The following is a 15,361-nucleotide window of genomic DNA, read 5'->3' as shown; positions in this document are numbered from 1 at the left end:
TGTCATAATTATTATTACGCATACAGACAATCAAATCTTTCAAAGATTATTTATTCACAGAGATAATGTTGTACACTAAATGTGGTCTTAAGTTAAAGAGAGGTGCAGTTTATCTCACCAACGCAGCTGGCATGTGAATTTGTGCAAAATTAAATCATTATTATAAATTACCATTCCTCTTTATAATTAGTAGGTATATTATCCAATTTAAGCTGCATGTGACCAGAATTTTATTTACGTCGTGTAATAGCGACTTTGATTAAATGTGAGCGGTAATAGAAAGTTGATGCTTCAACTTACTTAGTGCCGTTGCAGTGCTTCCATTTCAATTTACGACTCTATCGTAGTCTGTTCCAATGTAAGAGAGAGACAGAGAGAGAGAGAGAGAGAAATAGATAGAAAATTATCGTTTTGTTTTATCTATTTCATTTTCATATAACAGCAATTTCAGCGCGAGGGAAATGGATAGTGATCGTTTTGTATATAAAAGTATTTAATTTTCATATTATAGCCCGACCAGGAACATAAAAACCCTCGCCATGTTGCGGAAAACTAATGGTACTAATTTCTTTTAATGGCAACAGTAAATGAAAACTTCATTGATATGTCACCTTGCATGTCAGTCTATTGCTGTCAAAGTGTAAACAAACTTTATTTTAAACTAGCTTTCCGCCCGCGGCTTCGCACGCGTGGAATTTTGTCTGTCACAGAAAAACTTTATCGCGCGCGTCCCTGTTTCAAAAACCGGGATAAAAACTATCCTATGTTCTTTCCCGGGACTCAAACTATCTCTATGCCAAATTTCATCAAAATCGGTTGCGAGGTTTAAGCGGGAAAGCGTAACAGACAGACAGACAGACAGAGTTACTTTCGCATTTATAATATTAGTTGGGATGTGCGCAATTGATTTTGTGAATTAAATTGCTAAAATCTTTTTATAGTCGTGAAAGAAAAGTGGTTCACAATGTGTTAAAGTATTTGTCGAAGAGAAATACTAAGGGTTCGGACAATATTTTCATTGAATAATGTTTGCAACAAAGGTTGTCAAATTGACTGACATGTTTATCGTATAGTACAGTCCACTATGAAAATTAGCTGTGGTTTGTTTCAACTACCTATTTTAAATTTTTTTGTCACTTTCTAAGTGTTGAATTTTATGGAATTGGGAAAGAAGTACCGTGTTGGAAGCGTTCATGAGCAGACATTGCAGTTGAATATTCAAGTTCTGAATTTGATTATGATGAATAATAAAATAAATCCTACTAGCTCGAATGATGGTTTTATTTAATTTATTTAAACCAGGTTACCTAAATAATATTTTTTCGTTAATTTATGAAAATATCAAATTAGCCCGTAATCCTGAATCCTGATACATAAAGTTAGCCTATTAATTTAACACAGGTACGACTGTACTCAGTGTTGCACTATCAAATGCAATTGATGCGCCTCTATGCCAGGGTTTTTATGTTCCTGGTCAGGCTATACAATAATTTCAGCGCTTAAATATTAATAAGTCAATATTTGCTGAATAGTCGTTCAGTCATGAATGATAAAATCAGATTTATTAAAGTCAAATAAATTGATTTTATTTGACTTCAATAAATCAGTTCGTAGAACTCATATCAAAGAGAAATCATAACTCTCATTATTATTTTGAAAATCAATGAAATTTCGGAATTCTTGTATGTTTTCCGTCATAATGGAAAATTCAAACAAACTAAAATTCATACCATTGAGTTATAATGTACTACGTACTAGAGAAGACATGTCAACTAGACTGTTTCTGGCACGCAAATAGGTCCATGGACCGAAATTCAATTAGTATGTGCTCAGCGGTTGCTGTGACAACACGCTTGAGTGCAGTTTTGTTTTTTGAAATATGCCATCCTATAGATGAAAATACTGTTCAAATAACTCCAGATACATATTAAGTAAAAATCAAGGAATGACTTTTTACCATTAAGTTGTACATTTATGCACTTTAAAACACTAATTTAATTTTAATTTGTTAATTACAAGGCGTCACCGCGGCGGCAGCCATTTTACGAAAATTTCAAAGAATAAAAATCGCAGACTTGACACTGACGCATAAATTAGTTTACGAAAGGAAGGTTAAATACAGCAATAAAAAGATTTTTTTAAAGATTATAAGCACTTTGTATTGCACAAATTACTAATAGTCCCGTCCAGCCCCTTGTGTTAAGCTAAATAAGCTTGGGTTACGGGTGGGCTCACACAATAGTCGTGCGGCATCATGGATCAAACTTGTTTGAATCTCACTGCTGTTGTTCGTATGCGACTGGTTAGTTAGTAAATCACCTTAATTATTTACACCTAGCTCACGAGATAGGCTAAAATTATAATAATTGTACAGTGTGTCTGGTCACCAGTGTCCGACCCGTTAGGGCGCAGTAATATGATCAATTTAATCGACAAATCCAGTATTAAAAAATTACAGCTATTTTAATTTTTTTAGTTTCTGAGTCCGGATGGATTCATTTATTTTCCAAATCTACCGATGTACAGGACCTATGAGTATAAAAGTGATTCGTTCGACAGCTGAAAAAGTAAGCAATACGTTGTCAAAAGCTTCCATTTAAATTTCTTAGAAACACTTGAACGTAAAAAAAATGATGCTTCTTTTTAGATTTTTCAATGTTACAAAAAACTAGAAAGTTTTACATTTTTAGATGCACTAAGTCATTACCTAAAAACTGATATACCTTGGTTTTAAATCAACTAGTCTAGGTGCTAGCTACACAGGAGATGCAGCGGTGAAAAGGAGAGGTGGGAATAGTCCCGTAACTTGTACCTCACAGCTATTATACGTGTACTCAACCACTGAGATAGTTAACAATAGAGACAATAAAATAACTGAAAGTTTCTGACTTTCAGTTATTTTATTAGTTCTGGAGTGAAGGCGTGGGTCATCCCTAGCTTTGTTCCTACCGTGACGAGTGGGAATTTTTCTAAAATCTCAAGATGGACTGACTGAAGATAGCAGGAAGACGCTGGGTGCAGGCCACTATCAACTGGGGCGATGTGGAAATCATTAGAGGAGGCCTTTGTTCAGTAGTGGACGTCCAGTAGCTAAAATGATGATGACGATGTTTCCTTACAGTATCCAATTCAATAGGCAGAAACTAAACGTAAACGAAGTGTCGCCTCTGTAATGGTATCATTATCTATTTCGTGCGCTGTTGGATGACAGTCTTAAACTAGAGATGGGTAATTTTTTTATCGAATTAGAAAATACCAGTTAACGATTCTCAAGGTGATTATCGATTACATTAGATTTTAATCGGGAAGAAAAATAATTAATGGCTTAAGCATCAGTATGAAGTCCATACGCACTTGTAGCACAAGTAGGTAACACGATTAGCCTCAGTCCCCTCAGTTGTGAATTCGGAATCACCAGTTGTAATTTTAAAATCGCATCACAGAGTGAAGTAACTAACACCAAAAAACGGCAGAGCGAAGTGATTTCGAATGTTTCAACTGCTACGTTTTGTCACTTGTCTAGGAGGGCTAATTTTAGTCTAAGGGAGGGGAGCTTAGATTACATTACAGGAAACGCACAATATAATAAAAGAAAATAATGTAAGTAGCTGAACCTTTTTGCTATTGAGCACCATGAAAATTTAACACAATTTAGCCGATTTGTTTATTTTCACAATCGATTCACAATGTCTATGATGAGGCGACCGCAGGAACGTCACTATTCGTGCAATCCTATCAATGAAGTAGGTACGACATTTTCTGGTGCAGATTTTATCGCCATAAATTATGAAACTTGATAGTCATGGATTTGACTGACAGCTGTCCGTCAAATTCCCGCCCCGCACCCCGCACTGTACATATTTTGTTCGCGATGTCTGTTCTATACGTAGTAATATTACTTCAATGATTCATACATCAATTTTGATGGCGATAAAATTCTCTTTCTTCATAATACCCATGAAAGCTTTCAAACCTAAATGTAAAATATTTAAAATTGTGTTTAAATTCAAATTCTTTTTTTGTAATAAATAGGGTTTACAAAAAGGTGTTACAAAGAGATAAATGTTGCTTTCAACCTATTTAAACACAGCATGCGAATTTTCGTCTTAAAACGAATTTTTAGTAGTATTGCCAGTGTAGTAGGTATTTCGTTTAACATACAAACTTAATTTACTGGACGGAGTACTCTCTCAACGTTGTGTCCACAGAATAAACTGGACATTTGGACAGAGCATAGCTGTGTTAATTAATTCAATTCGAAAGTTTGACTCAAAGTGGGGAAATGTGTGACAACCTCAGACTCAGCATTTAGGGACTTTACTCCTATTTACGTGGAATACTTAATTGGCAAAATATTAAAGTTGATTTTTATTCATGCTTGTAATTCGCTGAGTTCTGCGGTCTGCGGTCAGGTGAAATGAACGTAACCTGCACCTGATACTTTGTGATCTTTGTTCGTGCCCGCAATTGTCAATTTTCTTCAAACATGATGCGGGCTGCGTTCACCTGACCTGACCGTAAATCGCAGAATACATCCAATGTGGCAAATTTCGGGAATTTGACATTTACGAAAATGTGCATACCTTCCTTAATCAATCATTGTGTGGGTGTTTACCTTATTGTATAAGTATAGCTATACATTTAAATTATTGAATTATCAGAGTGTCTGTGCAAATATTGATATAATAATTGATGGTGATTGGTGAGCCTAAATAAATCATACAAACACGCCTGTTCGGGACACATTAAGCATAATGAATTTTTATTTTGTTTTTACATCGACTATTTATTACATATATATTTATTTATTTATTTTATTTGGCTATCAACATGAGATACAGTATTAGGTAAATACCTACAACAACAAAAAAACTCTACATACTTTAGAGTAGGTAACTGTGTTTTGTCAAATGTGGTAACTTCAAATCGAAGTTAGATTTAAAGTAAAATCGAGTAGAATTCTGTTACAAAGGCCTTAAATACTTGCAAAGCCTCGGGGACAGAAAGTTGGCGTAGCGTCATAGAGTGCATTTTGGCACTTCATCCCATTGTGCGGCGCCTTGGGGAACGTTCGGTGGATTTGTTAGGCGTTCGCTAGGAAATATAGGTCCTACTCATGCGAATTTTACGGAGGTTAATATTTTGCTGAAGGAATAATAGTCGTGTTAGTTACACCATTTATAACTTAAAAACTATCTACGATGATTTAGCGCTGTTTTAATAGTTTGGTTAGTTGACAGAAATTCATTATTTCCAAAATGAAGCAAGAAGTTCATTTTGGAAATAATGAATAAGTCTTCTTACCTTTAGCTTGTCCAGCTGCTTGTGCATTGTTCTTATCATCTCACCTTCAGCTTGTCCAGCTGCTTGTGAATGGTGTCAACTCATCTTCAGTTTGTCCAGCTGCTTGTGCATGATTTGTCTTCTCACCTTCAGCTTGTCCAGCTTCTAGTGCATGGTTATTGTCAATTTCGCCTTAGCTTGTCCAGCTGCTTGTGCATGATTCTGGTCTTCTCACCTTCAGTTTGTCCAGCTGCTTGTGCATGATTTGTCTTCTCACCTTCAGCTTGTCCAGCTTCTAGTGCATGGTTCTTGTCAACTCACCTTCAGCTTGTCCAGCTGCTTGTGTATGATTCTGGTCTTCTCACCTTCAGCTTGTCCAGCTTCTAGTGCATGACTCTTGTCTTCTCACCTTCAGCTTGTCTAGCTTCTAGTGCATGGTTCTTGTCAACTCACCTTCAGCTTGTCCAGTTGCTTGTGCATAATTCTGGTCTTCTCACCTTCAGCTTGTCCAGCTTCTAGTGCATGGTTATTGTCAATTTCGCCTTAGCTTGTCCAGCTGCTTGTGCATGATTCTGGTCTTCTCACTTTCAGCTTGTCCAGCTTCTAGTGCATGGTTATTGTCAATTTCGCCTTAGCTTGTCCAGCTGCTTGTGCATGATTCTGGTCTTCTCACCTTCAGCTTGTCCAGCTTCTAGTGCATGGTTATTGTCAATTTCGCCTTAGCTTGTCCAGCTGCTTGTGCATGATTCTGGTCTTCTCACTTTCAGCTTATCCAGCTGCTTGTACATGATATGTCTTCTCACCTTCAGCATGTCCAGCTTCTAGTGCATGGTTATTGTCAATTTCGCCTTAGCTTGTCCAGCTGCTTGTGCATGATTCTGGTCTTCTCACCTTCAGTTTGTCCAGCTTCTAGTGCATGACTCTTGTCTTCTCACCTTCAGCTTGTCCATCTTCTAGTGTATGGTTATTGTCAATTTCGCCTTAGCTTGTCCAGCTGCTTGTGCATGATTTGTCTTCTCACCTTCAGCTTGTCCAGCTTCTAGTGCATGGTTATTGTCAATTTCGTCTTAGCTTGTCCAGCTGCTTGTGCATGATTTGTCTTCTCACCTTCAGCTTGTCCAGCTTCTAGTGCATGGTTATTGTCAATTTCGCCTTAGCTTGTCCAGCTGCTTGTGCATGATTTGTCTTCTCACCTTCAGCTTGTCCAGCTTCTAGTGCATGGTTATTGTCAATTTCGCCTTAGCTTGTCCAGCTGCTTGTGCATGATTCTGGTCTTCTCACCTTCAGCTTGTCCAGCTGCTTGTGCATGATTTGTCTTCTCACCTTCAGCTTGTCCAGCTTCTAGTGCATGGTTATTGTCAATTTCGCCTTAGCTTGTCCAGCTGCTTGCGTATGATTCTGGTCTTCTCACCTTCAGCTTGTCCAGCTTCTAGTGCATGACTCTTGTCTTCTCACCTTCAGCTTGTCTGGCTTCTAGTGCATGGTTCTTGTCAACTCACCTTCAGCTTGTCCAGTTGCTTGTGCATGATTCTGGTCTTCTCACCTTCAGCTTGTCCAGCTTCTAGTGCATGGTTATTGTCAATTTCGCCTTAGCTTGTCCAGCTGCTTGTGCATGATTTGTCTTCTCACCTTCAGCTTGTCCAGCTTCTAGTGCATGGTTATTGTCAATTTCGCCTTAGCTTGTCCAGCTGCTTGTGCATGATTTGTCTTCTCACCTTCAGCTTGTCCAGCTTCTAGTGCATGGTTATTGTCAATTTCGCCTTATCTTGTCCAGCTGCTTGTGCATGATTCTGGTCTTCTCACTTTCAGCTTATCCAGCTGCTTGTGCATGATATGTCTTCTCACCTTCAGCATGTCCAGCTTCTAGTGCATGGTTATTGTCAATTTCGCCTTAGCTTGTCCAGCTGCTTGTGCATGATTCTGGTCTTCTCACCTTCAGCTTGTCCAGCTTCTAGTGCATGACTCTTGTCTTCTCACCTTCAGCTTGTCTAGCTTCTAGTGTATGGTTATTGTCAATTTCGCCTTAGCTTGTCCAGCTGCTTGTGCATGATTTGTCTTCTCACCTTCAGCTTGTCCAGCTTCTAGTGCATGGTTATTGTCAATTTCGCCTTAGCTTGTCCAGCTGCTTGTGTATGATTTGTCTTCTCACCTTCAGCTTGTCCAGCTTCTAGTGCATGGTTATTGTCAATTTCGCCTTAGCTTGTCCAGCTGCTTGTGCATGATTCTGGTCTTCTCACCTTCAGCTTGTCCAGCTTCTAGTGCATGGTTATTATCAATTTCGCCTTAGCTTGTCCAGCTGCTTGTGCATGATTCTGGTCTTCTCACTTTCAGCTTGTCCAGCTGCTTGTGCATGATTTGTCTTCTCACCTTCAGCTTGTCCAGCTTCTAGTGCATGGTTATTGTCAATTTCGCCTTAGCTTGTCCAGCTGCTTGTGCATGATTCTGGTCTTCTCACCTTCAGCTTGTCCAGCTTCTAGTGTATGGTTATTGTCAATTTCGCCTTAGCTTGTCCAGCTGCTTGTGCATAACTCTGGTCTTCTTACCTTCAGCTTGTCCAGCTGCTCGTCGTACTAAAGTAAGGTGTACGGATGCAGTATGGTTAAGTTCAACCTAGTGTTATTTAATGCCACAACCGCGAAATCTTATGCGTAGTACGTATATCGATGATATTTTATATGTAAATAATTCAAAACAAAACTCTTTTTTTCTCTTAACTCCAGGGATAGATTTCAGTGCGCTCCGGTTAACACATTAGTATTGGCCTGAGGAACAAAATGCACTATAGTTTCATTGGGCAGCACTTGGTACAACTTCCATACTTGGATTGGCACTGCCCTTTCGTCGAGTCAGCTAGTTAGAACAAAAGACTAATTATTTTCTTTTATAAGATAATAGTTGATAGTACTAAACTAACTTATGAGCTACGATACCAATTACCCCCCCTCCCCCTTACATGGCATAAGATTATCAGAGACCAAGCCCCCCCCCCCCCCCCTGAAAAAGAAAAAAGAACCATACAATGCATACTCTAGTAAGCCTTTAGTGGCTTACTAGAGTACAATGCCAACCAACTAAGTACTCTGTTCTCTCTCTGTTAACTCCACAAAAATAAGTACTGTCTGTTCCTGCAATGGTAATACAATTCCAACTTTAATATGAAGACAACCAAACTAGAATCCAGATTGGGAAATGTTTTCTCTTTTACGATGTGCCATCAAAACTAGAGTGCTACCTCAAAAAGCCATTTGAACTAGTCACGGGACTAGGTCATCTCGTATCGCCCGCATTGAAATTGATGACGTTGGTGTACGAAACAACAGAAACGAATATAACTCATGCCCGTATTCACAAAAGATGCTTGCTTATGTGGAAGCAGAAAATCTAACGTACAGCGTTGAATAGAGCTCTGTGATTGGTTCGTGTATCACTCTGTGCGTCCTCGCGCACCGTGAGACCTCATAGCAAATATAGCAATGTTTGTGAATACGGGCGTCACTTCAGTGTTGTTGATAGTCATGAGTTCGTAGAATATATTTCGACTAAAAACTCATAAAAACAATTGCCGCAGTTGTGTTTTTAGTCTGTTTTTAGTACGAATAATTTACTTTTATTCCTGTTTAAAGTTGTCTTGTTGAAAATTCACGGAACGAGTTAAAACTGGAAAGAGTTATTGCTAGAGTAAAGCTTAGATTTTGCCATTTAAAATGATAAAAAAGCGCATATGGCTGGGTTGCACCATCTTACTTTGAATTTAACAAACGTCAAAAATCTGTCATACTCTATACAAAAAGCACCGGTTATTGTAAAAAGTAACGGTCAAAGTAAGTTAGTGCAACACAGCCAACATTATAAACGATTGCGTTTAAGTGCAACGCATGGACTTTGAAATGAATAAACTATAATCAAATCGGTCATACGGCTTTTTATAAACTGGTAGTAATTAACCAGGCGTAGAGTTTAACTAAATGTTTTTGTTGAGTACTTCTTTGCACTCCAGTACCAACCAAAAGTGTCTTCCTAAATAAAAGACAGTGGAGCAACAAACAAGACTGGGTAGTATTCCTCTAATTTGCATTATCAAGTGGGTTAAATTTATACCAAAAAAAACATCTAAAGTAGCTCTTATTGCCAGTAGCTGAGCTAAGAAGCTGCCGAAAACAAGTTCAGTATCGGGGCAACATGTCACGTGTGACGTCGCGATAGTATCTTTACACAACAATAGGCTGATTTCAATGGCCTCTGAAACCACGAAAATAGTTCAGTATGATAATATTGGTCTGCATAGTTTTATTGTGTCTACATTGTCATATTCAAATATTTAACTGCTGTCATCTCTTATCAAGATTCAAGTTGTGATAATGGGTGTAACAACAGTTTGAATACAATGTAGGTATCACGATTGTACTACAAACTATTCAATGTTATTTTATGGTTCAGGTAACTTTTGTGCAGAGTGTTTCTGAACTGAACAACTATAAAAAGTTTACAAGTTTTTGCAATTTAATACATACCTATTTGAACCCTGCGAGGAAAACATAAAACCAATATAAATCCTTCTGGATTAAAATATCACCGCTATCGTTTCACTCAAATTCCAAAGTTTCATAAAGAAATCTTAAATGTTGAAATATTTTTCAAGTTCCATCATACAAATACGTCGCATTTTCAAAAGAAAGGGCTTGTTAGCGTCTCTTATTTAAATATCCCCCGCATTGGTAACATTCGAGCGTCGAATTCCCCTATAGACTAAGAGCCAGTGAACGCCAGAACTAAGTACGTTATTTTATAAAAGCTGAAGGTTTGTCAGCGCATGCTCCCAGAGGTACCTACGTTATACCATGAAAGCTAAACTTCATGTACGAGTATATTAGGGCAATAATTCTTCTTCTTCTTCTTCTTTTCAGCCAAATGACGTCCACTGCTGGACGAAGGCCTCCCCCAAGGTTTTCCACAATGAACGGTCCTGCGCTGCCCGCATCCAGGCTCTTCCCGCGACCTTTACCAGATCGTCGGTCCACCTAGTAGGAGGCCTGCCCACGCTACGTCTTCCAGCCCGGGCAATAATTAGAAGTTGTTAACTCTGCCAGAGAGTTTTGACCGTTCCAAATCCAATTCCTTGCTAGACTACCATTTTAGGCCAAAGTTACGATGAGCCAAACTTCATGATGCACTAACGTTCTTACCTATGTTGGGAGCATGCACTGACAAACTTTCAGCTTATAAAAAACTAGCTGTGCCCGCGACTTCGTACGCGTGAAAACCCGTTTTCACAACATGTTTCATTGTTGCTCTGCTCCTATTAGTCGTAGAGTGAAATACTGAAATAATTTGTCAAATCGGAATAGCAGTTCCTGAGATTAGCGCGTTCAAGTAAACAAACAAACAAACTCTTCAGCTTTATAATATTATTAGTATAGAAGTATAGATAACGTACTCGTAGGTCTGGCGTTCACTAGCCCTTAGACTACTACCACGTTCGGAGTCGAGAGTTGAAATTTCCGACGTCTTGTCTTGCGACTCTTGTTACTGACAACTTTCGGGTATAATTCGGAATTATGAGAGGCACAGTTCCAGTTGTAACGTAATAACCATACAAGCAGTTTTCAGATCGAAAGAAAGTTTTAATCTCATTAGAATAGGTTTTGAGAAGCAAATAAATTTTTGTTTCACTTATTGCTCATCAACTTTGCTAAAACTTAGATAAAGTTCTCAGTGATACCTAAATTAACAAATTACGCAGAAAAGGGCTGGTACATACTCAATAATACTCATGGTATGTGACCTGTCATTGGACTTGCTATGAAATTATAGAAATGAGAATATTCGTAACTTCGACTTGGAATACTTACTCGTAAGTACCACAAAAATCAATGAAAAGTACGGAAGGCTTTTCTTCTCGATACAATATTAATAAATAACAAACATCGAGGTAGGTACGCTGTATAATTAAATAACCTCCTACGGCGGTTTTCACAAAAATGCTTTTGTCTTTTTGGGATTTACATGGTGGGTGGTCGTAGTCATACAAATCTTGTCTTCTTGAATTGCTTCCGAATAAAATAAACTGTGGTATGATGTAGATTGAGAAGTATTTGTAAACCTGATAATAATTATCATTAATTATGTCATCATCGTCATCATAAACCCACTGTTAGTTTACAATCTCATGCGTTATATTATAAACTGCGGAATTCAAAATTTCACGTTGACTGGTTCACGTATCACGCTCGCAAAACTTAGTTGAAGTTGTTCGTCAGTAGGCCAGCTTAAATTGCCGTATCAATACTGTTGTAGCTCACGACATCTCAAACACGAAACTGATCATACAGTTCCGATTGCTAGTTCCTGGAATATTAGGGAATTTGGGGAATTACTACGTGCGGCCAAGTTTCGCTGTAACGTAACTCCCGTACAGCCAGTTTTAGTATCGCGAACAAAAGTTATAATCCTGTTAGCTGCCGCTTTCGGTCTGGACAATGTTTTTGTTTACGTGGGAGGCATAACATAAAGCTGTGCAATGTTTTGTTTGTAACTTCTGTAACAACCACAATGCTGATATTTATGAATGCCTAGGTTTCCTTTCTAGGACTTTTGAAAACTACCACGTGTATTAAGGTTCGCGTTTGCAGACATAATAAGAAAATGAGTACATGACTACAGACTAACTAGATGGCCGATGTCGTCGTCACGCGATTCATGATTTTTGTTTGGGACATTTCCTAGAATACCTACAACTTATTGTTGTAACCTGTTAAGGGGGACGTAAAGATAGTGAGTCGGAGTAAAACTATGTTATAAGATAATATTAACTACCACATTTATGATATTCGATTCGATGTCTGGGCATATTGAATGTTCTTATGAGTATTTATTATGCAGTGCACATTGTAAAAGTAGATAAAAATTGGTTTCACTATTGACTAAGTTGGTCTTTAGCAAAGGATTGATGGGTATCTACTAAAGATAGTGCCATCCACGAAGACGCGCCCCACCATTCTTTCGCGAATGTACCACGTTTCTCTTGACCAAAAATGTCCTCGTCTTCGTGAATGGCACGATTTATAATGATGATATTATCGATTTTATTTCTAGTGTGAAACTTACTTCGATGTATCGATCATCGTACGTGGACTGCAACTCCGGCCCCACCAGCTCGAGGATCTGGCGTCTCTCCTCGCGGAAATCTAGAACAATAAGTTTATCATTAATAAATGCATTGGTGAACACTTTAACAAGGTTTTATCTAAATAATAGTAATAAATACGAAGTGAATTAATTCCTCCTTGAATCGTGTTTTGGCATCTCATAAAAAGTTCGCCATTTACTCGTAATTAGTGGCGTTAAACCCCATTATGTAATAAATTAGGTATATAGGATATATTTATATCCACAATAGTTGTTGACTTGTTGACAGTTTTCCCCCTGTTTCTGCGGCTCGGAGCACATCAAGTTTGAGCACCGAACTCGCAGAGTGAACACTATTCAAAGTAGTATTGAGCGCTAAGCCAAGAATAAGTGGAGTAATACCACAGAATAAGTAATAGTACAGGTACAGAAGGATTACTCCGCAAGACGATTTAAATAAATGCGAGTCTTGCTACGACGCGATACAGTGGAATTCAGCTCGCACAGCACTACGTACCTACAATTTTATTCACCTACAAGTTTTGTCTCTTTCTATCGCGTGCCTCTGAACTCTTCTTACGCTGTTAGGGTTGCTGTCTAGTAGTGTCTAGTAAAAAAATAATTAATCTACTTATTTGTAATGAGGTACGTATGTAGGTAAGTACGCATTCATTATGGAAAACCTTGGGAGAGCCCTTTGTCCAGCAGTGGACGTCATTAATTGGCTGAAACGAACGAACGCATTCTGAGCAGTAGTCATGGTAGGTTAGGTTCCTATACTATCCTAAGAATTATTGATTACCTACATGGCCAACATACCTTTCAGCATCTTTGGGAAGCGAAAAAAAAGATAAATCCGGTAGATTTCTTTTCGAATAAACACCCGAACGCCGCACAATAATATTTCTTTCTCATTATGTCCATTTTTAAATAATACTTCGATCATAGAATTAGGTACTACAACTCACGCCAGCGTCCTGACGGGCGCGCGCGTGACACTCGACTGATATAATACCCGCCGGCGGGGCGCTTCGCTGTAGGTAATTATCGGATGTACCGCGCGGAGTGAGCCAGGCCTGGTAATACCTAACTTTGTGCCAAACTTTGTCGAATTTGGCGTGGCATAAAATATTATGTGGGACAACAAGCCTTTTAGATATTCCTGTGTAAACAAGTTCTTAGCTTTATGTACCTCACTATATAGTTGTGCCCGTGAATTTGAGCACAGTGTGAGTATTTACGCTTAAATTACTTTATAAATCATACTGAAGTATGAACCATACTCAGGAATTAAAGTAGGTACCTATTGAAACACAACGACCACATGCTCAGATCTGTGCTTGACATGACTTTGACTCCAGTTTAAGCGTAATTTTGTTATGTTACAAAGGAAGCGTAGGTAATTTTGCTGTGTTACAAAGGTTACTCTGAGAAATTAATCCAGGTAAATTCTACAAAATAACTAGGTAGGATGAAAATATTATTAGCCCAATTTTTTCAACGTCAAATGTCATAATAACTGGGATTGAAAATAACACGTCCGCAACAAAATTAGGAAGAGTTACAGCAGAAATATATTCCAGGCTTCATATTATGCGTGGCACGTGCCACCCATTGTTCAGGCATTCGCGAGAGCCATGTGTTAGAATACAATAACTCAGTTCAAATTCTAGGGGTGCCTGTGGTCGACTTTTTTGCCTGCACTTTTACTGCAGTTTGTAGGTCGAGCCGGTTTTCCCGGCTTAGGGCTCGCTCCTACGGCAATCAAAAGTTCCTTCAAGAAACGGGTCTCCGTGGAAACAAGCCCTGACTCAGTTGATATTCTAGGGGTGCCTGTGGTCGACTCTTTTGCCTGCACTTTAACTGCAGTTTGAAGGTCGAACTGGTTTCCCTTAGGGCTCGATCCTACGCCAATCCAGTTTTGCGGGATCCAGTTATGCTGTATCCCGCAAAACTGGACGGTCATGTGAAGACACTTCATCATCATCATCATCATCTCAGCCATAGGACGTCCACTGCTGAACATAGGCCTCCCCCAATGCTTTCCATGTTACCCGGTTGGTAGCGGCCTGCGTCCAGCGCTTTCCTGCTACCTTTATAATGTCGTCGGTCCACCTTGTGGGTGGACGTCCCACTGGTGAAGACACTTGTGTGTTTGAAATTCGAATTATAATTCGAACAGATCGGGATTTTGCGGGACGCTGTAAAAGGGATGGTCGTGTAAACGTTAATAATAAAACACGTCTACTAACTACTAAACGGAATTCTGTAAAAAAAAGATCCTGCAAGAAACGGGATGTCTCCATAGAACAAGCCCTAACTCAGTTGATATTCTAGGGGTGACTGTGGTCGACTCCTTTGCCTGTATACTTAGATAACTGTAGTTTGTAGTCTGAGCTAGTTTCCCCGGCTTACAGTTGTTCCAGAATACTTTTGCGTTTTACAATTCCCCCTCGTATAACTCTTTAGACTTTATGACAACAGAAATATAGCATTTTCTGAAAGCTGCTTTTAAAGTGATATATCATTGCACGCCACAAGTTTCTGTTGGGTTTCTTTATTCTAGGGTGAGTCTTGTTTTGAATACAAAAGAAGGTGCTTGTTAGGTAATACGATTTGAAGATTTTCTATTGCACATCAAATACTTGTTATGTGCTATTATTTTTGTGCCTGTAAACATTTGAGTTTCTTCCACCACTTCTTCTGCCGATGTGTTGTACCGAAGTGCTGGTTGCGCATAGTATTATAAGTGTGCCCTGAAAAGTGTCTACGTACTAATAAAGAATTAGCTGGAGTGGACGAAGTTAGTTTAGTTAGTTTCATCTAGTGACCATTCAGCTACAAAACGCTTACCATTGTAAGCGGATGCCACAAATATCTTGACAGCGCGAGACCCTGGCCACTTCTCGCTGCTGTGCACAAAGACCTGCAGCGCGACCGCTTGAAGCGATGT

General features: G+C 38.9%; 1 protein-coding gene across 1 annotated transcript in view; it reads right to left on the bottom strand.

Moving 5' to 3' along the window:
- LOC135071387 (uncharacterized) overlaps positions 1-15,361 on the bottom strand; it is a 121,915-nt gene that overhangs the window by 58,602 nt on the left and 47,952 nt on the right. The window contains exon 3 of the mRNA XM_063965178.1: positions 12,388-12,467. Coding sequence (XP_063821248.1) covers positions 12,388-12,467 — 80 coding nt within the window. The remainder of the gene's footprint in view (positions 1-12,387; positions 12,468-15,361) is intronic.

The sequence above is a fragment of the Ostrinia nubilalis genome, chromosome 4 (genome assembly GCF_963855985.1).
Source record: "Ostrinia nubilalis chromosome 4, ilOstNubi1.1, whole genome shotgun sequence".
Lineage (NCBI taxonomy): Eukaryota > Metazoa > Arthropoda > Insecta > Lepidoptera > Crambidae > Ostrinia > Ostrinia nubilalis.
The sequence above is the reverse complement of the archived record's forward strand: the minus strand, read 5'-3'. Positions and strand labels throughout refer to the sequence as shown.